Source organism: Aphelocoma coerulescens, chromosome 1A (genome assembly GCF_041296385.1).
Source record: "Aphelocoma coerulescens isolate FSJ_1873_10779 chromosome 1A, UR_Acoe_1.0, whole genome shotgun sequence".
NCBI lineage: Eukaryota > Metazoa > Chordata > Aves > Passeriformes > Corvidae > Aphelocoma > Aphelocoma coerulescens.
This window is the reverse complement of record NC_091014.1, coordinates 75,640,168-75,666,289: the sequence shown is the minus strand read 5'-3', so window position 1 is coordinate 75,666,289 and position 26,122 is coordinate 75,640,168. Positions and strand designations below refer to the sequence as shown.

The 26,122-nt window shown below is 42.5% G+C and overlaps 1 protein-coding gene across 8 annotated transcripts in view; it reads left to right on the top strand.

Moving 5' to 3' along the window:
• Positions 1-18,873: 18,873 nt before the first annotated feature.
• Positions 18,874-26,122, top strand: part of PLEKHA5 (pleckstrin homology domain containing A5) — a 160,328-nt gene continuing 153,079 nt past the window's right edge. For 3 of the 8 annotated variants that reach the window (XM_069003538.1, XM_069003541.1, XM_069003539.1), the window contains exons 1-3: positions 18,875-19,048; positions 19,182-19,258; positions 22,143-22,200. In XM_069003538.1, the coding sequence (XP_068859639.1) occupies positions 18,960-19,048; positions 19,182-19,258; positions 22,143-22,200 (224 nt within the window). In that variant the 5' untranslated portion in view covers positions 18,875-18,959. Of the gene's footprint in view, positions 19,049-19,181; positions 19,259-22,142; positions 22,201-24,479; positions 24,568-26,122 lie in introns of those variants that run through there. The other 5 variants (XM_069003536.1, XM_069003535.1, XM_069003540.1 and 2 more) reach the window with 4 other exon arrangements.

The window sequence follows — 26,122 nt, the reverse complement described above, 5'->3', positions numbered from 1 at the left end:
GTGAATGACAGCTAGGGATGGGTTTTCCATAGGAGACAGAGCCCATATTTACCCCAAAGCACTTGTATCTCCAGCACAGCACAGTTTCTATGTTATTGCAGCAACTGGCTCATATATGAAAAGCCTGTTGGGCGTACTGGAGATGCAGTGACAGCCAATGCCCCCAGAAGCAGGCAGACAGCACAGTCCTAAAATAAATAACTTATATGAAAACAACTCAGGTGTCAAGAGTGAGACCCCAGACTGCTGATCGTGTACAGAGGAAAACAGAGGTGCATAGAAACAGAAAAGAAGAAAAGCAGTGCACTGGCCAAAAACAGAAGCAGAGCTTACTGGAAAGAAACTGCTCGGCAAGGTAAATAGAAAAAGGGAAATTTCTCCCCTCCTAAATACAGGTGTAGTGGAGAGAGCTGCATTCCACACACCCCTCTTATTTTCACTAGGGATTCAGAGAGAGTCACAAACAGGCTGCCCTGTTATATATGATCTCTAATAATCTCCTTCACATAAACATGGGCACTAAACCAGAGGAATGATTGTAACTTGTTCCCCGATAAAACATGAAGGTTTAGGGCCGACAGTCTGCAGTCAATTTCCAGACTCTGCAAAGGTGAAGTGAGACCTGAATATTTTTTCTCATTCCTAAATTATTACTGGCTCAAATGTCCTGAATACAGATTAGAAGAATTACCTGATTATATTAACCTAGGGAAAGAGTTGAATAAAAACCCATGATCATATTTCAATGAAATAGTCTCCATTAGAGAGCAAAATCTCTCTCCATCTCCCTTTCTCTCGTGTATTTACATGCAGCATGCAATGCCTTTTATAACCCATTTTTGGGATACTTGAATAAAACAGAGTATTGTCTACCCTGTCTGAAAGATGATGAAGTCACCTAGGACTCATCTGCTAGGACAGCAATAACCCAACCTTCCTGCCAGTCATGGACACATAACATGCCCGCATTTAATGTTTGCTCTGTTCCGTTTGAAATGTTAATCATCCCTATGTAAATTCTGGCACACTGAAACTCAGTTCATATTAACTTCAGGTTACCTGATTTAGATACGGTAAAGGACAACCATTTATCGGCTGCTTTGTAAAGATCAAAGAAGCTTGTCCCTAAAATATGCCCCATAACATGCAAATGAATCTTAATGTCTCTAATTAGATTATAACTTGAGGGTGCTTTCTGCTGCTGAAATAAAGTGTTACTGTGTCATAGGCTTAATATACTCCAAGGATCTGATCTTCTCAGCAAGTCACAGCCACACTTCTTTCCCTGGTCTATGACGTGCCTCCCCTCACTGGTTTGGTTACAAAAAAAATTCAAATCTGCTTTTCTGACACCTCCTCTTCAGCTCTGACACTGATGGCATTGTGGAAACGCTCGGGGAGTCGAGACTCCCCCACGAGGGATGTACAAGTTTCTGTGGCTCCTTTGTGCAACGTGTTCAGCAGCAACTGTGCACGACAAGGTTTAGAGGCTCTACGCACCTGCTGATGAGTAAGAAATTAATTCACACTTCAAGCTTATCCTCCACTGCTTTTACAGGGGGATAATTATGTCATGGTGGTTATCTTTCTTTAAAATCCCAGTGGAGGGAAACCCTTATACTTTGAGAGGTAGCAAAGGGAGGTCAGCACTACATCATCACTCTAAGTGACTCCACCTGCTATGCTGCACAGTAAAATAAGAATTTGCTGTCTCCAAGATCCTTTAAAGTGGGAAAGAAAAAATACAGGGTAGTCATCATGTAGGAAAACATTTTGTTTAACTGGGAAAGAAAAGCCTTAGTCACCTGATACAAATATATGTATTTAAAAATAAAAAGGTGTGGTTGGCGACTGGGCCAGTGCTTTCATTTCCACAGGGAATGCTGCAAACTCAAACAGAAGGTACTTGGTAAGCAGGAGGTGAGAACAGCAAACACGAAGAGATGGCTGAATGTTTGTTACAAATGCAGCCCTTCCTCATGCTCATGAATCATTTCTTAACTGATCCTGATTTCTTTCTTTAAGTACACTTGTTGATATGCTACAGGCTATATCAGTGAAGCAACATTGCCAAGAAGCAAATATCATTATGAGTTATGGGCACAAGAAATGGAAAATCTGACCCATCTCTCTCTGCTGTCTTATTCTATCAAAATATTATACTGTGAGGTTGCTGGGGTTCTTGTCTGTATGTTTCTATATTTCTGATAGTGGTTTTATAAATTGTAGTCTCTTAAATTATTCCTCAGTAAGCACTGGAGTTTTTGTTTGGGCCTCTTTAAGTTAATATTAAAATCAATATAAATGTTCTTCAGCTCATTTGTGAGAATTAATTTAATCATTTGGATTTTCTGGAAACAGAGAAATGTATGCATAAGCAACTTTTTCTTTTTTTTTTTTATTTTTTGCACAAACACTGGATGGCACAAGAGCAGAGAAAGGATTTGTGTCTAACAAAGAGAATCATGGAATCACAGAATGGCCTGGGTTGGAAGGGACCTTAAAGATCATCCAGTCCCAATCCCCTGTGGGGATGGGCAGGGACACCTTCCACTAGACCAGGTTGCTCAGAGCTCCATCCAGCATGCTAGTAAATAAGAATTGGGGTGACAAAATTAAGAACCTTAATATAAGTGATCATTTTCAAGAATATTTGACTCTTGCCCACAGATACTTGGACAACAAATGCTGGGGCTGCACATATGTGAAATAAACTGGGAATGCCTATTTTCACCATGTTTAAAAATCAGTTGTTCATTAAAATAAAACAAGTGGTAATTCCAAGATCAGCTTTTATATTCAAAGTGGTTGTTTCATTGTGTATTTTCCTAAATACGTTGTTCAGCACAGATTTCTAGGAGGAAAAAGATGTGCCAAATGGATCCGAGGACTTTCACTGGCAGCCTTCGAGCTTCCCACCCAAATCTGTGAGATGCAAATGCTAACATTCTTGAATAATCACCTGAGCATCGCTGAATACAGACCCGTGATGAAGGACTTGACCACAGTTTTGTAATAGTTGAATGAGATGAGAATGGGTGTTGTGGAGTTAGTCCAAAGGTGGCAGGCCCAGGGCAGGGAGAAGGGTCTTCAGATGGGGCTCAGCTGCATCCACTCAGTCTGTGAGGACAAGGACTGGGGCACTGATGAGCTTTAAGAACACTGCTCTGAAGAAGGTAATGAAAGGGGATGTCATCAGAGCCCCTAAACAAAAGTTGCAAGTCTAGGAATTAGAGAGAAGCCAAAGGCTGTGGCTGAGGCTCCCTGGAGAAACTATGAGCTTCCTTCATGAGGAGTTGGCAGAGAATTAGAGAGCTGAAGTCTTTCAGCAAAGGTGACCTCATATTTGAGCTGGAATGGTCAGAAGAATCTGGCTCACACCAGACCTAACAAAGCAGAGCTTCCCAAAAGGACACTTTTTTCCATATGAGTCATGCTTCTGAAAGAGCTGGGAACCTCACCATGTCCACCGTGTGCAAGGAATGGGAAAGCAGATGGATGAGACTGTGGCCGAGCCCTACATACAGATATGCAAATTTAAAGAGAAGCACCCCAAAAAAGTCATAAGCTTATGGTAATAACGACATGCATTTACATGTAAAAATTCTAGGTCGTTCTTCTACCAGAGCAGATCTGTCACTGAAGGAACCTTGCATGCTCCTCACCCCTAAATTACACTGAAAACGTAGTCGAGTCATGCCAGATATAGTCAGCATTACAGGATCTACAGGTCTAATCCACTTTCCTGCAATATGAGTGCACTGCACTTGCCCTGTGTACTGTAAGTTAGTGTAGGTGCATTTGAGACCAAGCATTTTAACTTCTGCTCCTCCTAAAATCAGTCACACTCGTGTCATGATGAAAAACTATAGTGGAAGAGGAGAGCTAAGCTTAATATATAACAAAAAAGAGGGTTTTTCTGGGGTTTTTTTTTGCTCTTCTACTGAAACAGATTCACTGTGTAATTTTGTTATGAATAATCTTCCATGACTCTATTTAACTAGCACACTTTGCTCTAAAAAGCTGCACATGCTTCCAACACTACGTTAAAGCGATGCCGGATCAGATGTAGCTGAAGCTGGCAAAAGAATTTTTTTCTAGTACGTCAGAATAAACATAGAACACTGGGGTTTTTATTCTGAGGTGAAATTGCCTTTTGGTTCTAGTGGGGTAAGTATTACTGAATTTATTTTTATTCTAGCAACATGCATAGTCTGGATACTTGCTAATCCCAACAGGGTTAGATACTTGCTGGATCCCAACAGGGTTAGATACTTGCTAATCCCAACAGGGTTAGAATTTGGGTCCATTTATGCAGCTGGTGATGTGTGATAAAGATGAAGCATTTGGAGTTTGTTTTCTAGATGTTCAGTAAGTCATTTCCAACTGGATTTGTTTCAACCACACAGAAAAACTTATTTTTCAACAGGAGGGAATTTATTAGCCACATTTTTTTCTCATTTATGTCTTGAAACATGAATGTTTGTAGTCCACAGGAGCCTGAGGCTTTACTTGTGAATAAATTATTTGTACTATCCTGATTTATTGTGGTGTTTTGGGGCCATTTCTTTCTGCCTGAGTGGCACCGATTAGGGTCAATAGCATCTGCCCAAGGTAGATTTCACTTCAAGTCACTTGGCCCCATAAAATATAACATGCAGCTCTGGAAATATCAGACAGGCAGACAGACCTTTAATTTTAATTCTGAAGACAGACCTTTAATTTTATGCCTGCATCAAGCAGGAAACATTAGACATAATGCATGAATATCAAAATGCTTTGCTTTTTTCCACAGAAAGCTGACCTAAGTGAGTTTAAGATCTCTTAAACTGTCCTGTGTTAGACATCCAGAGACAGTGATTTAAAATTCTGGGTTAGAAGATATTTGGACATGTAAGTGATTTGGCACAGCTTTAGAAGATTGACCTAAAATGTCAGGCAAAAAATCCCTGATCTGGTCTGCACTTTGTCAAATTTGGTCACCAACAGGCGATTCTGGAGTTAGCTTTCTCAGTGGATCACAGACTGGAGACCTGGAACTGAAAAGCAACAAGAAATAAAATATGTTCCAACTGGCAGCAAAGGCTCAGTTTCCCTTATAATTTAGGGGACCGTGGTTAGTCTGCTTTAGCTTTGATCTGCTGTGTAATTGTTCTCTATCACACGTGTGCTCCTGGGACCTTCTGGTTCCTTGCAAGCTTGAAAATCAGGCAATTTATTTTGGTAACTAGGTATGGACATAGGAGCCCAGCTTCAGATATCTTATTTTCCTTGCTGATAAATCACTGCTGGGCAGCATCCTGCCAGCAGCACAAATGCCGCACTGGAAATTAAGAGCGTTCAGCCAAATCAGGGCTTCAAGAATATCATGTATTGCAATATTGATTTCAATTTCTTTATGGATGAGTCTTTCAGCATTATTGCCTGCTTTGTATATTTAGAGAAGGAAATAACTACAATATTTCCATTTCAGAAAAACAGCTTTGTGGCCTACTCACTGCTGAAATCCATTAAGTGACTCTGCAGGGTGGGAAAAGAGGTTGTTTTTTGTCTTTAGCTTTGTATTTTATAGCTGTGTGATAGAGTCTGAGTCTGTCTGTGTGGTCAAGGCCGTCCACCTGGCTGCTGTATTTTGTCCTACATTTGTTTATATCTGCATCCCTTGTGGAAATCATAAAGCACTTACTTTCAAAAGCACCGAGATTTTAAAAATGTGCTTTTCTTTCAGGAACACTTTGTCAGTGAGAGGGAGCTCATTGCCAAGACGAGGACCAACCTGGCAGAGGCTCATTCCCCCAGCTCCACCCAGCTTTGTGCGAGCTGCCAGCCACGCATCCCTAACTGGTTCCAGTTAGCCCGCTGGTGCTGAAACTGCTGTTGCTGTAAGGTCAGCAAAGGCCTCGGGTTTTGTTTGCTGGGCTTTTTTTCTGTGATTTAAGCTCTTTCCTGTTGTGTTATTGCGTAACTGGAGCTCTGGACAAAACACGTGTCCCCGTGCCTGCGCTCCCTGGGAAGTGCTCGGCTCCAAAAGAAAGTTGCCAGGTTGCAGTAACAGCATTGGTATTCTGGGCAAAAATTTGTTTAATAATTGTGGATTCCACCGTGCCACTAAATGCATTGGAGAGTCTTTTTTTTAACAACAGAAACAAACCATACCAAATACTCAGCAAGCTGTTCAAAAGTTTGTGCCATTAGTAAGAGTTTCATTTCCACTGGGACATAATGCTGGGTTGGGTTTGTTTGTGTGTTTGCAGTGCTTGAAATACGTGACAGGCTTCTGGTTTTCCTCTTCATTTGCTGTTACTTCTTTAAACACAGTTGTTAAATGTTACAAAGATGCCCTGTTTTCTTCAGTTGCATAGTGAATAGATCTATTTGGTGAACAACTTATGCAAATAATGTAAGATTACAGATTTTGGCACATAGAGAATCTGTTACAAATCAACAAAATAAAATTTAAAAAGAAGTAATTCTTATGATTCTGCTTGTAAGTTATACACCTTAAGGACTGACACACTTCTCATTTACACTTCAGGTTTTCTAGTTTTATGTTTCCTTCTAAGCAAGGCAAGGTTGTCTTGTTAGACCTACATGTGGTATACATTTTGTTCAGCTTTTTGTTCTCTGTCAGCTTTACCAGTCAGATATTATGCTGGTAGCCTGGTCCCCATAAGGCTGATTCTTTCTGAAGACTACCAGAGCCCTGAAGAAATGTTTAAGGGATGTGACTGTAAACACCAGGGCAGTAGTCAGCACTGATGCTTTTGCAGGAAAGCATTTGCCAGAAGTTTATCATGTCGCTTTTTTCCGACAGGGTTTTGGCTTTGGATAACAAATTACCTGACAAATACATGACAGGCTGAATGAAGCAAGTGTCATTCCAAAACATACCTGTGTTAAGTTCTGTGATGTCTATGGAAGGAACTGGGTTTTTACTTAAGAAGTACTTATCCAATATTTCCTGTCTTGCAAAGAACTACAGTGCCTTGATAAAGAAAAGCAATGAAGAACTGTGACACCAAAGGAAGCACCTAACTATCTCAATCTTATTTTGTTCCTTTTTTTCCATTCCTGGGTATACCTGTGAAAACCACTTATTTATGGATCCCCCTCTATCCCCAGCGTAACCAAGCTCTCCTTCTACATCTAACTCTTTCATTTCTGGCAATCACAGGAAAAGTAGTTGATAATTTCTCATATTTTTCTTGGAATGTTTTCTTTCCTTTCTCTAGTTTCCCTAGGAACTGGCTATAACAACTTGTATATGCAGTATAGTAATATAGCACATGTCCAAAACTGAATCAGGTCTCTTTCAGGTCTGCAACTGAACAAGCTTGGCTTGGGTATTTTAGGTTGGTTTGGGGTTTTTTTGTTTGTTTGTTTTGAGGGTTGGTGGTTTTTTAGCTTTATTTTTCTTTTGTCGTTGTTGGTTGGTTGGTAGGTTATTGTTTGTTTTTTTTTTCCAGTGACAACTGCTCCAAACCCAATTTCATCTTTTTTCCACTTACATTTTTTCTTCAGTACTTTGGTTTTAGCAGTTCCCTAGGAGCTGCCAATCAACATCTAGCATAGCTTTACTGGGTGAACATAGGTTTATATTTACTGGGTGAATGCAGTATTTTCAGACATATGACTGACACATTTGCACCCTTTTGGCACAACCATTCCATAACCAATTTGAGTTTTCAGCCATTCAGGACTTATTCTTTACTGCAATATGGTGATGACTATCCCATTATGTTGTCTCCTGTGGGAAAATGGAAGTATCTCCTGATTTCAGTCCCCTTTGGGCAGTTTCTAGGCAGTTAGCTATATTTTTAGCTATTTTTTAGCATTTCTCTCCAATGTGGTTACACACTGTTGTCTTCCTTCCTTCCTTCCTTCCTTCCTTCCTTCCTTCCTTCCTTCCTTCCTTCCTTCCTTCCTTCCTTCCTTCCTTCCTTCCTTCCTTCCTTCCTTCCTTCCTTCCTTCCTTCCTTCCTTCCTTCCTTCCTTCCTCCCTTCCTCCCTTCCTCCCTTCCTCCCTCCCTCCCTCCCTCCCTCCCTTCCTCCCTTCCTTTCTTCTTGTCATCTATGCTGGATGCAGCCTATAATATCCCCAGCCTCTTCTACAGTTTATTATTACCTTCTCTTTCATAAAGGTGTTCTGCTGTGACTACTTCCATTGCACTGCAATTATTATTACACTGGAAATCTGACTTTCTCATTTCTTTCACTTTTTTTTTTTAACCTCATAGCATTACTGGAAATGTTGTATCTTCTGCTGGTCGTATAAACAGTGCTGCTGGTTTACATGATCTTTTCACTAGTGGTCAACAACATAGAAGAAATTGTTCCCTGGGATAGCTGGACTGGTAAAACATTTTCTTTCATAATCACATAAACAGCATTGAACAACTCTTGTTAAAAAACATCCTTTCTTCTGCTTGTTTTTCTGTTGCAACAGGCAATCTTTGTAAGTGGAGCTAGACACAGACTCTGCCTCTCATCAAGCAGAAATCAAGCATATCCTTTCCTTTGCAAACCCTCTCCTTTCCTCACATTAATATGGGACACACAGATGACAACAATTGCATTGTCCCACCTCTTACCACACACATTTGGGCATTTATCTGATAAGTCCTGTGGCTCCTTTGCACAGGTGAACACACCCAGGAGGGTTTGCACAACTCCTCTAGCAGGGCGGCCATGTGGCAGGGAGCTCCTCTGCTGCAGCTTGTTGTGAAGCACCAGCAGCCTTTGGGCCTCTGGCGTGCTGCTGCTCACTCCTGTTTTCTATTGAGCAGGGTTGCTTCATTTTTCAGAGCTTTTGCAATCCCCTTTGCAGTTGTCTTTGTTATAGGCTCTATTTAAAAGCCCTTCCCCCTGCTCTTGCTGAGGAATTCTGGTTTTCTTTTACTGTCATTTCCAAAGATTCAGGATTACTTAATTTCTTTGTGTTTCAGAGTGCTCCTGTTTTTCTTTCAAGCTTTCCCCAGCAGCCTGATCTCACTGAGATTTTCTTATACTCTTCCTAGTATGACAGTAGTATCCATTTTCTTCTTTCATGATGTTTTAGGAATAATGGCAAAGCTTGGAGAAGTTAACGTCTTCAACTTGCAAGTCTGACACATACCTTCTTGACCTCTCTAAAACCTGAAACATTAAAAAGTTACATGTTTAATGTTCTCAGTAGCTTGGTTGATGGAATTAACATGAGCATGCTGAAATGTCATGAAGAAAGCAAAACAAACAGGGCTTATTTGGAGAAATAAAGCAGCTGATCTAGACTTGCAGAGGAGCACAAATTCCAGTGCAGAAAATGAAAGCATCAGCTCTGGGAAGCAAAATGGAAAGCCAGGACCCAGTTGTAACGGAAGGCTGAGTACAAGAGAGAGAAGAATGGTGTCACATGGACATTAAACATAGAAAATGAGTGGGCAGGGAGAAAAAAAAAGAAGTGATAGTCAGAACAGACTGGAGGGAGGGAAGCCTCGTTATTCACAGCACGAATCTGGGTCCTCTGGGGACCAGCTGGAGGAGCAGAGTTTTGCAGAAATTATCACAAGAGAGGACAGGTGCACAGCCAGCCTTGGAGAGAAGATGCAGCCTTCAGGGAAAACCAGGTGCAGGGGACAGGTCATGCTGTCACAGCTTCTACCTGTTTCTGTCCTCTGGCAAAGGAGCAGGAGTGTAAATGGAGGAAGAGAGTGGCCGAGTTAAAAGGGAATGCTGGGAAAGGCAAAGATAACGAAGAGGAAGTAGGGTTCAAGGCAGAATGGGGACCAGCCATTTCAGAGGAAGAAAAGAAGGAAGCTGAGAAAGGGAGGTAAAATGAGACAGTAAAAGCTGGTGGGAGCAGCAAAACAACAAGGCAGAAAGGACATAGAACCAGAAAATCATACAATCACGTAGACTGGAAAAGACAAGCTATTTTACATATGCAGAAATCTGTATAAAAAATTCAAGATGAAAATTCCTCAATACAGAAAATATAATTTCAGAAAACCAGAAATATAAGGATAAAAGGAAACTACTACAAATCAAGCTGGCTTAACCTTTGCTACAAGCTGGGACAAATGGAAATAGCTGGGGAAAAAAAGAGATGCATTAGCAGCAATATTTAACCAGGGAGCTACAGCCTGTGTGTGATGTGTGAGCCACTAAGTGTTTAATGAAAGATAACCTTGTTTTCAGCTAATACAATCCTGCCACACAGGGCTCCTGCCTCCCCTGGAGAAGAGAGCTCCACAAAAATAAAAACGAAGGTTGGAAACCATTTGAATGACAATAGGATGTGAGAATATTATATAGAGTATGATGGAACTATACAAGCATAAAACCAAGTACAGATGAGCAGCTGAGATTACAGCAAGACAAATGACCGTGGCTTTCTGGCTGTAACAAAGTGACCCATTGCCTTAGAGGCTGGAACACTCCCCAGTTCAGCAACTGCTGTCAGGGATATTTGGTGACAGAAACCGGCTCAGTGGAACACTTTTAGTTTCTCCTTCACAAATTCTTTCCTCTCTTGTATCTTTATTACTTCTATACATATATATGCCCATGCCCTTTTTTTTGTAGGAGTGATGCCTTTTTTATCACTAATCTGGCATTTTCTTTCATGCAACTTAACATGCAGCAGAGTACAAACAAAAGATGGTATGGAGAAAAAAAGACCAAAGGGAGTGGTAAGGGGAGAACACCATGGAGTAAAAACTAAAAAAGTTCAAAGCATCTTAAATTCTCCTGAAATGGAGGATATGGTTGAAGTAGGTTCAATCAAATAACACATTTTTTCTTTAAAAATGAGACAGGGCTGATGAAAAGGAAGATGAATTAAGGTAACTCTGAGTACTGCAGGATCAGAAGCACCAGATTGCAAATGAGAAATCTTGTGCTATAGAGATTTGAGAAAATATTGTGCTCTTGGAAAGACTGAAATATTTGAGACATGGCCACTGTAAAACTGAAACCAAAAGGAAATCTTTCAAGATACTTACAGTGTTTGAAAGTACCATTGAGCATGTAATTTTCAAAATCAGATCTGAGATCAGAATACTGTAGGGATCAAGAGACCCTCAGAAAAAGGTTGTGAGAAGTACACAGCTTTAGCTTACTAAAGACTGTGAGAATTGGCTGCAGAACAGAGCTAGATCTGATTACAAGTTTTGAAAATGAAACCAGCTGATGTTACAGAACCTCATCACAAAATGAAGAAGCAGAACAGGTCTGAATAGTCAGAGGTGAAGTCTAAAAAACGCGATCAACCAGAGTGAAGTTTCATGAAGCAATGGAAGAGACTGATTGGAAGAAAATGCACAGTTAAATTCATAAGAATAAAACCATCTTGTAAAAGCTTCCCATGAGTGACTGCAGTTATCTCTAAAAGAACCACTCTATATGGGAGGTTCTTTGTGGGAACTGTCCAAATGGCAGCTGTGTTTCAGGTGGGATTTGTCTCCTCTGACTACAGCAGTTTACAATAAAGGTCTCTCCTTCTGCCTGGGAAGGAATCCCATCATTGTTAACAGAGTAAATGTAGCCAGAACAGCTCAGCAGGTGTGATGTAAGTGAGTGGATGTAGGTCCCTACATCAGAATAAGAACTGCTCCATAGTCTTTATTAACTATATTGACTAGCCCACTGCTGTTGTAAAAGAGGCCTTGGAAGACACCTTCCTTCTGTCAGGAAAATCCAATCCCAATACCTGAAATACAGTGAGTTTGAGCTGGACACAATTTTGCAAGCCAAGTTTCAGTAACTTTTTTTCAGTTAAATAACTATTCAGCATGAGTAGGTAAAACTAATGTCATGCAGTGAACAAAATATTCTTACTGTGAGTAAAATGTAAATCAGATGTAAAGGAAACAAACGTGAAAGAACCAAACTCTGTCTTACCTCCCATGGGGAGAGCTGAAACTATGGAAGAACAGCAGTTCATGAAGAGAAAATGAAAGAGATGTGCACAGAAAAGCTGAAGTACACAAAAGTACAACAAAATAAGAACAGAACTTCTAGTAAATAGACCAGGCCACAAAGAACCTGCTAAGATGATAAAAGGTGAGCACTGTTAACAACAAAACAAGCCTTGAAACAGATACCAGCCCATATCTAAATATAGTCAAGGAAATTTTAGATCAACAAGTTTAGATATGGCTTGGATTTGCTTATGCTGCTGGGAAAATTACAGGCTAAAAATAGATTACTTTTCTTGTTCTGCTGTAACACCATTAAAGAATATCACTGCAACACTGGCAATCTTATATCTAGTCCATAAAGACTGACACACGCACTGCACCAATTGTGGTAATTACAGAAAATGGCCCATGATTTGATTAAGATGTTAATGTCTTGCAAAAATAGTACCACTTAAAGCACTTCATGGCCAAGGTATCCACAACATAATGGTTTTATGGAAAATGTCATCCAGATTGCAACAAGGGTGTCTACAAAAATCTCCTGGGTGAAACACAGTATTATTTCACCTTACTCTGGAAAAAGACTGTCAGTTGCTGAAAGTTTAGTGGGAATAGCTTAAAATTCATTACACAGTTGGTATTAAATACAAACATAATGCAAATTCTTACAGCCCCACTGAAAAAAAAAAAAAAGGGGGGGGGGGGGGGGAGAATGAATGCACATGACAAAAGGCATGAGAAAAGACCACATAAAAGACCACATAAATAAAGCCCTTGCAGCCACAGGGCCCCGTATATCTCACATAATGCAAACCACAGGTGAAGCTCTTCCAGATATTCCACATGAAGCTCATTCTTACTTGTTCAAGCAATTACTGGAAAAACGAAGGCAATTCTCAGGAGAAACTCAGGTCATCTTCTGCTTCTTCCAGAACAGAGAAAGCGTCTCCATCTCCTACAGTTTGAAACAGAGCAGGTTTTCATGCAACTGGACAGCAGCAGCGAAGATAACAGTGTGAAGAAAAGCAGATGCTGAAGTCTACCAGATACTGAAGAGATCTGTGAAACAGAGAAGCCAGCTGAGAGACAGAGAATTTATTTGTGTTACACTGTATATGATTTTCTTCTAGATGATTCAAATGAGAGGGTTATTTGAAAGATGAAATCCCCTGGCTTAAGTCAAATGTGGCTAGCAATGGCCAGTGAGAGGAAAAGTGGGATATTGAGAGCACTGTATTTCCCTCACAAATTCTTTCCTTCTTAATACTATTTTAAACTAATCCTGGCAACAAACATGATTTTAAAATGCCATTTTTAACATTGTGTGAGAGTCACAGGCAACCATTGTTATGGTAGGCTTGAGGGCTTCCTAAGCAAGAAGGCTGTGAAATGGTGTGAGAAGGAAGACAAGAAGGTTCTGGAAAAGTAGCTCTCCATCTTGAAAAGTAGCATCTTCAATCTTTTTTGAGACATTGAACATTATAGAATCAGTAAAAGAAACCTGATGGTCTCAAATATGGCATCCATCATTTCAGGCTGGAAGACTCATCATGTTACCTCATCATGGTATACATGGCATGGACCATACAGCAAATGAGTCTCTGAAAAGAGGCTTGCAACAAAGAAGTATTCTCTGTTCAAAATTGCACTGAATGGACAAGATGATTCTGGCAAGATGATGCTGGTTTGGAGAATAATAAGCCCTTTTGCTTTTCTGGTGTTGCCTGCCAGGGAAAGGCAAACCTCACACTTCAGTTTGGAGTTTGTTTTGTATTAGTCTGACTGGATCTTTAAAAGAAATCAGCCTCATATTAGGATTCACTGCCCTGAAGGAAACAAAAATTCTACACAGCACGGCTAGACCTGGAAATCACTAATTGCAGATAAAAAAATAGTTTTGAAATGAGAACAACTGCTTTTCCTGTCAAGCACAGATTGCAAAACTTACCAAGCTGTAAGACACCACTTTGTTTCTACTGCCAGGCTTTGGTTGTGTATCTCACAGTGTGTGAGGATATCTGGTGCTGATGGCAGGCAGGCTAATGACCCAATGCCTGGTCAGTCACACCGATGCTTTCCACTAACCCAGAAGAGGACTCCTGTGCCACTTGTACCAATGACCCCCAGAAACACTTCCAGCCTTGAGAGATATCGGACAGGAGCCCTGGACAGTTGTCAGGCTCTTTATTTGGAGCAAAGGAGAGGCTCCATTCTACCAACAGGGCTGTCTGCAGAGGCTGTGTTCAACAGCTTTTTTCCTCTTTCTTATTTCCTCTGACCTAGGCTAATTGCTTCTTTCATCTGCACAGAGATATCCTGACTCCAGAGAACGTCAATTAGCAGATTTGTTGATTTTTCCCCCCTCCCCATCATTGAGGAATGTAGCCTAAAGGAGTGGTTCTCCTTTTCTCACCCCATGTGTTGGATCTAGTTATCAAGTGACCTCAGGACACGTTAGTTCAGCTTATTGATCTGATAGGAAACTAATTATTTGAGAGGATTGGTGATTTATTTTCTATCAGATTAGCAAATTAATGTAATTCACCGTGGACTGCAGTATTGGGTACAAAGGCAAGAAAAAGTAACATTTAGGGATGGGATAAAAAGGAACCCACCCTTCAGTAGTAGCTCCCTCATGAGAATCTGTAATATAAAACTGCACCTCCAGCAATGGTGTCTCCTTGCATTTAAAGACTTATATTGTCCTGCTAGTTAAACAACATAAAAAATGTAAAGTCACAGACTCCATGAAATACCTCATTCAATTTGATTCATGTTGACAGAACACACAGAATCGACCGTGATGAACACAGGTCTGTGGAGAGGCTTTAGGTGAAGTGTCTGCACCTGGCATGGGGCAGCCCTGGCTGTAGGGACAGACTGGGGACTGAAAGAGAGAGTGCCTTGGAAAGGGACCTGGAGGTCCTGGTTGAGGGCAAGTTGGACATGAGGCAACATGAGGCAGCAGTGCCTTGGCAGTCAGGAGGGACATCCCGGTCCTGGGGGGCATCAGGAACAGCATTGCCAGCTGGGCAAGGGAGGGACTGTCCTGCTCTGCTCGGGGCTGGGGCGGCCTCACCTCGAGTGGTGGGGGCATTTTGTGCGCCACAATAAAAAAAAAAAAAAAAAGATATAAAGCTGTTAAAAAGTGTCCAAAGGAGGCCACGAGGATGGTTAGGGGCCTTGAGGGGAAGCTGTGTGAGGAGCAGCTGAGGGTACTTGGTTTGCTCAGCCTGGAGGAGACTGAGGGGACACCTCACTGAAGTTACAGCTTCCTTGTGAGGGGCAGAGCAGGGGCAGGCACTGATCTCTGCACTCTCACGACCAGTGGCAGGACCCAAGGTAGTGACCTGAAGTTGTGTCAGGGGAGGGTTAGGCTGGATATCAGGAAAAGGTTTTCCACCCAGAGGGTGTCTGGGCACTGAACAGGCTCCCCAGGGCAGTGGTCACGGCCCCAAGCCTGACAGAGTTCAAGAAGGGTTTGGAAAACTCTCTCAGGCACATGGTGTGACTCTGTGCAGGGCCAGGAGCTGCACCTTGTGGGTCCCTTCCAATTCAGGATGTTCTGTGATTCTATGACTGCAGTCCACTCCCTGCTTCAGAGTCTTTGTTGGGTGCTATGCTTATGTCTAGCTCATTTTATTCAGCTCATCATGTTTGTTGTCACCTCATACCTGTTGGGAGAGGTGTGGACGGAATTCTCTGAGTCTTATTCAATGAATGTTCTCCCAACACTGTTTTTAATTAATCCCATTTAAAAGGATTCATTGTTCTGTGGGCAGGGTTCCTTTGCCCCAGGAATTTTAAGTATTTTGATTATGAATACATTATTGAGCCAAAACGATTTTCTTAAAACATCAATAGTCTCACTGCTCCCTTAGTACTCCCTGACCCTGAGGGAGTTGCTAGGAAAGCTACTGTCATATGGAGGTGAAAGAGGAAGGAAAGAAGCTTGGAGAAGCGATGGAGAAACATGGGAAAAATCTCAGTGGAGCTGGGTTTTTACTTCCTCCCAAACCCCCCCAGTGGTGGGGGGCCAGTGTACAGATGGGAGGGCTGTGTCTCACAGATTAACAGCTTGCTCCACATCCTCTATCTGCTTCCCATTGGTGACAGGAGCAGCAGATTAATACGGCCATACATGCAGAGAGCAGAGAACAGCTGTGCCAATGGTGGTCACCACTTCAACAGTCTGCCTTCAACTCTTCTGGGAGAAAAAAAAAAATCATTGGCCAGATGGAAGCATTCTGATGGATTTCTCCGAGTTTTATAAATCACACTGACCAGTTTCACATTTGGAATCATTAGTTCATTTCTATAGTAAAAAAGAATGATGTGAAAGGTACAATATGTAGTGTCTTGAATTATGCATGCAGTCTTTATGGTGACACAAACTGCTTTCAAAGAAGAGTTTTACTCCCCTTAGTGATATATGTGTTTGTTTTTTTTAATGTTGTTCCTGAGTCCCTCTTTTAAGAGCATTCAAGTACTTTTCTGACTGTAGAAAATACGTACCGTTACTGAACTTTGCAACAAACTCCACGTGTGATTTGTTTTGATCAAAATTTTAGATTAACTGTGAAGCAAAAGTTTTAACTGTGGAACCCACAGCAGCCTTCAGAAAGAAAAACTGCCAGCACCAGCCTGCGCAAATGACGCAGATGTGGTTCCCTTGTGCCCTTCGTTCCACAAAATGGTAAAACTTTGGGCTCCCAGAAATCACTGGGAGTTCAGGGTGCAGAGCACCTGGCAGGATTAGAATGTGCAAATACATTTTATTTGATGGATACTTAACATAAAATACTTGAGTCCCTGAACCGAATGTCCCTGGGTGAAGTAGAACCAAGGTCGTCCATCACTCCTTGGCTGAGCTTCCTATTCATGAGACCAGCAAGTCATGCCACCACCCTATAGCACAGTAATTATATTTGCAAAATAATGTGACTTCAAAGGGGGAGGAGGAGCACCTTCGGTATCCTCATAGAATAATCTCAGCTTCAGAACAGCTTGTAGCTTGGAGCAAAAGCATTTTCCTGGGAAGAGAGTGGCATGGTTTTGAGGCTGAACATGTTCCCTGTAGTGCTCGTGGTGATTACTCTCCTGCCAGCCAGCCTGTTTGCTGTGAGTTATTCAGAAAGGAAACTTGTAACTCCTTCTTAGGTGTGGCCTGAACACGGACAATTTATCCAGTCTCCGTGGCATTTGGGGCAATAATGCCTTGCCTGAGAATTCAGAAATGTTTGGGCATATTTTAAGTACCATGATCCTGGTTTTACCCAGATGGCAGCAATTCTAAGTGCATGCAAAGCAGAAAGAGGCTGCAAAGTGACTGGCAGAAGTTAGTTGCCTAAGGAAGCCATTTGGCAAAGCACATGCTGGGATTGGGCAGCATTTATGCACCTAAATTCTACCTAAATACCTAATTTATGGATCTAGGCCAATATTAGTCTAGCTGTGCTGCATGCAATTCTCTGCTAGGAAAAAGAATTGATTCTGCAGTGGAAAGTATCCACTGTTCTAGGGATTAAGAGCACTTGCTCTATGTTTTACTTAGGCTGCGTGGGGAAATATTAGGACATGACCTCTACCACCTCAGGAGCCCAAAGCGCACATGATTTCCCCCTTGCTGCTTGCTGCCAGGCAGCTTTCCACAGCCCTTCACAGGAAGAGCCATTGCTCACTTTACTCATCATCTAAGGGCTCTTGCTCTTAGGAGAGAAGGGAACTGTTTATAGAATAGCTTGTGTTTTCCCCAGCGTATCGTTCCTCTGGTAGTCTATAAATCTCAGGTGCTGTCAGTGCTGAGTGGAAATGAAGGGTATTGCTGGACAGGGAGGAATTCTTATCTTGTATCCAGTTACTTAAAGGTAACTCCAGATCTTCTCACATTCACTGCTCTTCATGTCTGGAATATCTTGCGTGGGACAACAGGGATTTAAAGTTTTGACCACATGGCATGATGGGGACCAAACCACACAACAGCTCGTCTGTCCAATTGTATTTTTCCTAAGGTGTTAAGGATGGGAGAGAGGACAAAGCTGCCTGTGCAAAATACTGCCAGCTGTGAATTACAAATGTTTTGTGGGCACAGGAATGCTGTGAGACTTCCCAGCTTTAGTGCTTTTTCAGAAAGTGGCTTTGCAAAGCAAGGTTCTCTTAGAAATATCACGGCCACAGCACGGTTTTAGTAATTTACACTTGTCATGTATAACTTAAATCGAAGGGGTGTATGGCTATGCATAAATGCACATGCAATCGGATTATTCATGTGAATTAAAAGTATACACACAGGCACAGAGATTCATTTCTGCAGCTGTGGATTTTACCTGAATTACTGCCACCTCCCTGAAACACTGAAAACACGGATCCATGCCATATCCCAGACCTCTTTTGGAAGACGGGCACAAAGCACAGACAGCACGGTTTGCAAGAAGGAAAAATATGTCATCTCTTTATACTTTGAGGACTAAGCCTTTACGTAAGAAATTTCAGAAAAGCCTGAAGCGGAGGGTGTGAGAAGATCGCGTTCACCCGGGGAGGAAATTGGACAAAACTTTCAATTTCCTTTGTCCTTAAGGACCCGATGAGAGGCTGCCAGCGGTGGAGCCGAGGATTGTGGAGTTCGAGCGCTGGGGCGCGAACAAGCGGGGCCGGGGATGAGGCGCCGTGCGCTCGGCTCGCAGCCGCGGACCGGCCGGGCGCGGCTCCCTGCCTCCGTCCCTCCCTTCCCCCGGCACGGCCGCTGCCAGCCGGCGCCTCCGCACACCGGATCCCGCCCTCCGTCCCCGCGGGACGGCCCCGGCCGCCTCCCGGCGCTCCCTCCATCCCCGCGGCTCCCTCCCCGCCCGCCGGAACCCGCCCCCGCCCGGCCGGGCGCGCCCCCGCGGCCAGCGCGCCCCCGCGGCGGCGGGCGGGGCGGGGCGGGGCGGGGCGGGCGCTGCGCCCTCCCCTCCCCAAGGTGTTGGCGGCGGCGGCGGCGGGGACGCGCTCGCTGCTCGTGCCCGCGCCGCCCCCCCGCCCGCGCTCCCCTCGGCTCTCCCCGGCTGCGGCGCCTCGGCCATGGCGGAGCTGAGCGCGGAGCGGCTGCGGGCGCTGCCCGGCAGCTGGAGTTACGGGATCAGCCAGGGCGGCCGCGTCTTCTTCATCAAGTGAGCGCGGGGCCGGCCAGGAGGGGAGCGGGGCCGGGCCGGGAGGGGCGTGCGGGGGAAGGGGAGGGGGGGGGGGAGCAGGGGGCGGCGGGGCTGCGCCTGCCTGACTCGGTCCGTGTGTCCGTCCCCGCAGCGAGGAGGCGAAGAGCACGACCTGGCTGCACCCGCTCACCGGCGAGGCCGTGATCACCGGGCACCGCCGCAGCGCAGGTAGGACCCTGCCCGGAGCCCAGTCCGGAGCCCTGCCCGGAGCTCCTGGCCCTGCCCCGGCTCGGCCGCCCCCGCCCGCCCCTGCCCCGGGCGGGCTCAGCCCGCGGTCCCCGCGGAGCCGCCGCGGCCCCCCGGGACAACTCCTGATCCCGCTTTCCCCGCACTTCGCGCAGTTGTTCCCCCCGGCGTGAGCAGCGCCGCAGTCGCCGTGCAGTCCTGCATGTCCAGCCCGCTTGCCAGTTTCTTCAAGCGCCTTCTTCCCCTGCCCCCGAGTTGCGCCTGTGTAATGTATCTGTCTCTGCTTTCCCTCCGTTGCCTTGTATCACCCCTACGAGACTGTATAGTTACCATTAGAGACCGCCTCGTTCCTCTCGTGCTCCTTGCTGGCTACCCCGGTTATCCACCTGCACAGCATCCTTCCTCAGTTTAGCATGAAACCACTCATCGTATTTCTATTTCCAGCAGTACCTAGATTTAACCACGATAGGTGTACTAGAAATATAGAGGATGATTTCGCTAGTCACCTAGAAACCCTTTTTCTCCCTGCGCTTCCATCTAGGCTGAGTCTGTGTGGTTTCTAAGTGACTGAGAGAGGTGGAATAGGTAGGAGGAAAAGGGACTTGAAACATTAGAAATAACTTGGAGGGAGGAGGGTGGAATCAGTCTTTGCTTCTGCTGTTTGTTCCACTCTGGAGAAGTAGCAGCAGGAGGTGCTGGAGGAGGAGGATTTACAGCAGACACTCTGAGGACCCAGAGCCAAACTCTTGACTGCTGGAATTGCACACAGGCTGCATATGCCACTGGGAGGTGGTGGAGTGTAGTAATACGTGCAGTTGTTTTCATGTATATAATCACTTGGATAATCACAGGGAAATCTGCAAGTGAATTGGTCTGTATCAGATTATTTGCTTTTTATGTTTGGTTAATACTTATGCATTGAGGAATCAGAAACAGCCCTTTAGAAAACTGTGGGCAGCCTTTCTTTTCTTTTTTTTTTTTTTTTTTTTTTTTGAGTTGGGAATAGTTTAAAAACCACAGGTTTCTGGCTATTAGAACTCTGCAGTTTGATTTGCAACGAAGATTCTGTTGTTTGTAAGAAGTCATTTAATGCTGGGAAATAGAACTACGGATTGCTATCAGGCTCCTCTTTGCTCCTGCTTTCAGTGCACAGATTGAGAAAGTGGCCTTCATCTATAGCAATATGCATGGGGGCAGATGTGTGTGAAGTGCATTGCTGCTTTGCTTGTTCAACACTAGCATTAGCTGAGTGTTAATTCTTTTTTTAAACTATTCCCACTGTGTCTGTTGACTGATGATTTCACAGTAATTTTCCAAGTGTCTCGTTTGTTTCTGCCGTTAAGTGCCTTCTAAAGGAAACGCAGTTTGCTTTTGAGTGTCAGGAGTATTGTGTGTAACAGAGCAGAGTTATCATCAGGTAAATTAAACTTCTTTCTGAACACAAGACTCTGAGGCATGACCTTGGGATCACTGACCATAACTTACCAATCAGATACCAAAGTGTCTAAAAACCAAATCTGTTCCAATAGTTTTCCTCATTCATGTGTATGTTAATGAATCTCTCCATACATAGATAAAATCAAACAGATTAATTCTGGGGTTTATCTCTTCTTTTGCTCTGACCATTGTTTTGGAACCTAGTCAAATTATGTTCAGAATGTCTTCTCTTGAGAAACAATTTTGAGTGAATAGCACTTCTTTTGCAGATGTATATTATTGTAAAGCTCTCTGTTAAATAATTCTGTGAGGCATGTTCTAGATGGTGAGGAAAGCTTTGTCCTCCATTATGAATTGAAGTGCTTTTTAATTCTTTGAGCTATTCAGCACTGGAAGGGTATTTTTTGCAAAGCTCTTATAGCAGCCATAAATACTTCTGCTGGAGAGACTTCCTGTTTGCTGTACTTTGCCCTGTGCCGTTATCGAAAGACACCTTGATTTTTGTTCTGGAGAAGACGGGAGTGAAGAAAAAAGCAGCCAGAGCAAATAAGTAATGAGGGGAATAAAAACCACCACATAACCCAGACTGAATTTTTTTTTTTTTTTTTTTTTTTTGTCTTTAGGAAATACATTCTTGCTTTTATAATTCAATGAGAGAATGCTACATATCAATCATTGTTTTTATTGGCAGGGGCAAACTTTTAAGGGTAGTGGTGCATCTAGAGGTGCATGGAGGTGCCCAACATCTCCAGAGCTTCCACTGTACCAGGAGGCTGTTACTTGAGAAATACTGACCATTAGTGGTATGGAGGTTTTTATATCTGGACTCCTAACTCTTAGAAGTGGTAATAGAAAGGAAGAGATGTACCCACATCCTCCCCTAGATTTACATGGAAAATTATTTTCATGTAAAATGCAACAGAGTTGTAAACACTGCAGGAACACTTGTTAGTCACAACAGTGGTGGAATTATGCTAACACAATGCTAATGCTCTGTGGTGTAGTTGATACTGTGCCTGTTCAGAAGCTTGTGACTTGCATGTAACTCAGCTAGATGGATTTCTGTTTAGGTCTCTGCCTGCCAGGTGATCTGATGCTGCTGAAGTTCAAGGCAGGGAGATCTGGCGATGACCCCGAGTTGCCGGTCAAAGGAAGCAACATTAAACAAGGGCAGACTTAAACCATCCTTGTTATTATTTGAGAATGACAACCCCAAATCAGATTTTCACATGTGTAGCTTCTCTTTGCTTACAAAACTGACAGTAAGAGAGTCTTGTGAGTCAATTCTAAAATACTTGTTCCTGGGACTAAAGGTTTCGACACGTGGAGTCAGGCACAGTATTTTAACTACCTTAGTGCTAGGGAGTAGACCAGTATGGCTAGCACCATTTCAAAAGGTAATTGGAATGTTTTGCTGCTTGTTTTCCAGACTTACCCACAGGTTGGGAGGAAGCGTATACTTTTGAAGGTGCAAGATATTATGTAAAGTAAGTTGAATGTTTGTCACAATACTGTAATTTTCAGTTAGTTTGTCTAAATGTTGCTAATTTTGAATGCATTCTGAACTGTACTTAATTGTTATCCTGTAAATCCTATGACAGATTTAAATCCATTTAAATCTGTCATAGGGTATGTAGTCCTTTGTTTACTGAATCTGCACAGCTAAAACAATTTCTTGACTTTTTTTGTTAATTAAAGCTGTTTGAGGATGCAGATTCAAATGCGATTTCTGCTGTAAGTGTAACCATCTAGCAGCAAATGTCCTTGCAAGCCAAGAATACCTTGAATTTGTCTGTTTGACATTTATGTGTGTACCATCTCGTGCCATAAATGCTTTCACAAAGGCAAGGTCTTTCTTCACCACTGGGAGAAGAGTCTTGATTTCAGCCCTGTTCTCTAATTACATTGTTTAAAGCCACACTGAAGGTTTCATTTGGCCATTTTCTTTGCAGACCTCCTGCTTCTAGCATTGATTTCCATTATTTTTTTTTTTGTTCAGGCTGTAGTATGTTTTGAGGAGCACATTCACTGTGGTAGGCTTGCTGTGTGTATTGTCTTTTTGGATGAGAGACGTGAAAATAAAGCTCTTGTGTAGAAGTCCAGTGGGTGCATTGGTTGGATCTGTACAAACTTCTTACAAGCTTTTCCTCTCCAGATAGTTAGACCATCCTTATCTGGAAAATTTTTAAGTGGCAGCTATGTATATTTGTCTGGTTAATATGCTTCTTTTTCTTCTATTTAACAATTCACAGTCTTTTCTCAATTCATTCAGGAGTTTTTACTCACTTCATTGTGTGTTTGGTTTGCTATCTTTAAATGAATAATGTCATCAGTGGGATAACTTTTATGAGTGAAGGTTACAAATAGAGTTTATAGGCTGCAGGTAGGTTTTTTCTGTGTTGTAGTGTTGAGCACAAGGTTGCTGCTCTGTGTAAGATGTGCTGTAGACAGCATGAGGTGGACGTTATTTATGTGTTTCATGGTTTATTTTATATGAGTGTGTTTGATTTGGTCCTAAACAAAATTTAGAAACACAGACTGAAGAGTAATGCTCCCAAAAATCTGACCAGAATAGGTGCTGTGGTGTCTAGGAGGGCAGACTACTTGTGAATAGGCAACGTGTTTGTTTTCCTGTTCTGTTCTGCCTTCTTGCAATTTACATTGCACGAGTTGTGCCGCAGTTGACCAGAAATACACCAGACTGAGGACAGGGATCCATTAAGAATTTCACCTCTGGAGTTCTGTGAAGATCATTAAATGAAGACAAGTAAGAATTAAAGATAGCTGTGTTTGCGTGTGTATGCAATATAAAAAAAATAGTTCTTCTAGACCTTGAGGTGGAACCTTTTCTTGTAGAATAAGCCTATGAACAGTGTGTTGGCCAGCTGTAGTAACTGGAAAATGACAACTTGAGTTTTCCTGGAATAAAAAAGTGTGTGAACCGCTGTTGTAGAGCGACTGATGCTCTTCTGGACAGACTTAGTGAGTGGTAGGTTGTTTGTGTACTCTTGTCCTTCCAAGATCTCCTGTTCTAGGTGTTAACATAACTGTTAGGATGTACATGGAGCTGATTGTTTTGCTGATAGCCAACACAAAATAGCTCCGTTTGTGTTTGGAAGTTGTGCTGCCTTTGAAAACATGTTGCACAAACACTTCTCTGTGATTTGATAGCTGTAGGAGGATAGCAGGGATGGTGCTGTCAGGCCTGCCGAAAGGTTCACGTGGTCTGACCAGTTTGGCATCCTTAGTTAAATACTGGTTTGTTGTGTAGAGTCTCAGGCTGAATTTGAATTCCTGCCCAGTGATAGCTTCTCCTTTTAAAGCTGTCTCACATTCAGCCCTACTGGGGCTAGAGAGGATGTGAGAGCTAACGTAGACAGGGTGACAACATTATAATCACTGTCTTCTGATCCTAGGCAGTGTAACTCCAGGTGATGTGTTGATTATAATAATTCTGGTTGTCTGAGTTCTAACTACTGGGGGCCTTCTGCATGAGGGGCGAACAGCATGGGCTGTTGTGACCTTCTGCTATCCAAACACTCTCACATGTGGATTTTTAACCATAACCTGCTCATTTGTGTGTACTGATTTGCTGAATATGAGTATTTTGTTATGTTGATTACACTATAATAAAACTATGTTAAAACTAAAAACATTGAAAGCTTGTTTGTGGTTAGGTCTGAAAGAAATACATTGGTTTATGTTCTGTGTGAGTTACAAAGTTACAAGGAAATGAATGTTAATGTCACACTTTTTGATGCTTCAGCCACGTGAAACCTAGCTGTTGGATTCCTGCAATGTGTCCAGTCAGAGAGTTAGACAAGAAGGATAGTCAAGTTTCCTGATCACATAAATTATTTGACCAAACTTCTGAGGCACAGCTTCAAATATGTAGGTTGAACAGAAGTGTTTAACAACCCTCCTTTATGGTAAGATCTTATGCTAGACTGTGTTTGAAAATAAAAACCTTTTGAAAATTATTCTTCTGGTTCTTTAATAATAGGTCTTCAGTGTTCCAAGTGGGTGTGTTGCTGAATCTATTACTGTGCTTTTTTTGGCTTTGATGTAGTAAACACAGTATAATCAAATTGGGATAATGTCGAGGAGATAATCGTCATATAAATCTTAGCATTCCTTGGACTGGCATTTCAAACAGATGACTCAGTATACAGACTGCATTGAAATGTGATTATTTTTAAAGGACACTATTTTTCTTGGGATGTGTGCACTCATTTTCAGAGTAAGTAAATACCAAATGGTGACTATTTTACACATTTCTTTTTCTCTCCCATGACACTGAATTTGTTCTAGTTTTAGGGTGGAAAGATACACTAAAACAGGGACAGATAAGGAGTTGTTTCCATTGCATACTGTGGTTTTCTTTTGGCGTAGGGTTGTCCTACTAAGTTGATGCTAGCTAAGACTTTGACCTTTTTTGCAGGTTATTTTTTGTGGTTTTTTGAGTAGTAGAATATTTGCTAATGACAGAATCCTTTCGCCACATCCTCCTCACCTCTTCTAAATGCAAACGACAAAAGGTGTTGTTTGCTATTTGGAGTAAAAAAATGTGCAATGTGGTGATACCTTGCATGTGTTCTCAGATGTGGTTACATTGTTTAGGGGTTTTGTCTCTTTCTGAGTGAGAAATTCTGGTTTTGTTTACTTTACATTAGCTGTGTGCACAGACAGCCCTTCATCAGCACTTGGTGGGAACTCCAAGAGTAAACTTTGCTGAAGTCATGCTTGGTTTGGTATTTATACAACTAAACTTTTTACCCAGAATATGGGGCCCTATGGCTGTAGAACTGATACATTCAATTTTAACATTTAATAGTTATTGTCAGTTAAGTATTGAATCTCCTGTATTTTGAAGTATAACCAAGATATGGTAAAACTCCTAAGGCTTGAAAATTACAGTGCAGCAAACTGGATATTTTTCTTTTGTCCTGCTTAGAAACCTTCACTGGACTGGTTCTTGTGCTGACTATATTGTGCACTCGTGAGCCCTGAAAAGTTAAGGGCTTTATCCCCAAAACACATCTAAGCTGGATGGTAGTATGGGAAGCTTAAGTGACTTAGGTTATTTATAAGAGCCTAAAGAAAAGGACCCCATGGGACAATCTCATTATGATACTTCTCAGCAGAGAAGAAATACCTCGTCACAGGCTTCAGTCTTCTCACTGAGTAAGATCATGGAGAATTTCCAGCTTGATGTTTTTAGGACTTTGTGATGACTTCATAATCATTAGGCACCCAAGCACTGGGTTTGAGTACCATAAAATCACATAAATGTGTGTGCATTTATGCATATGCATGTGTTTAAGAAACCCCTGTTGTTGGTTAAAACAACCCAGTGATCTAAACTCAGGCATTTGCTTACTTTTTTTTGCATTTTTGGTTCTCATTGCA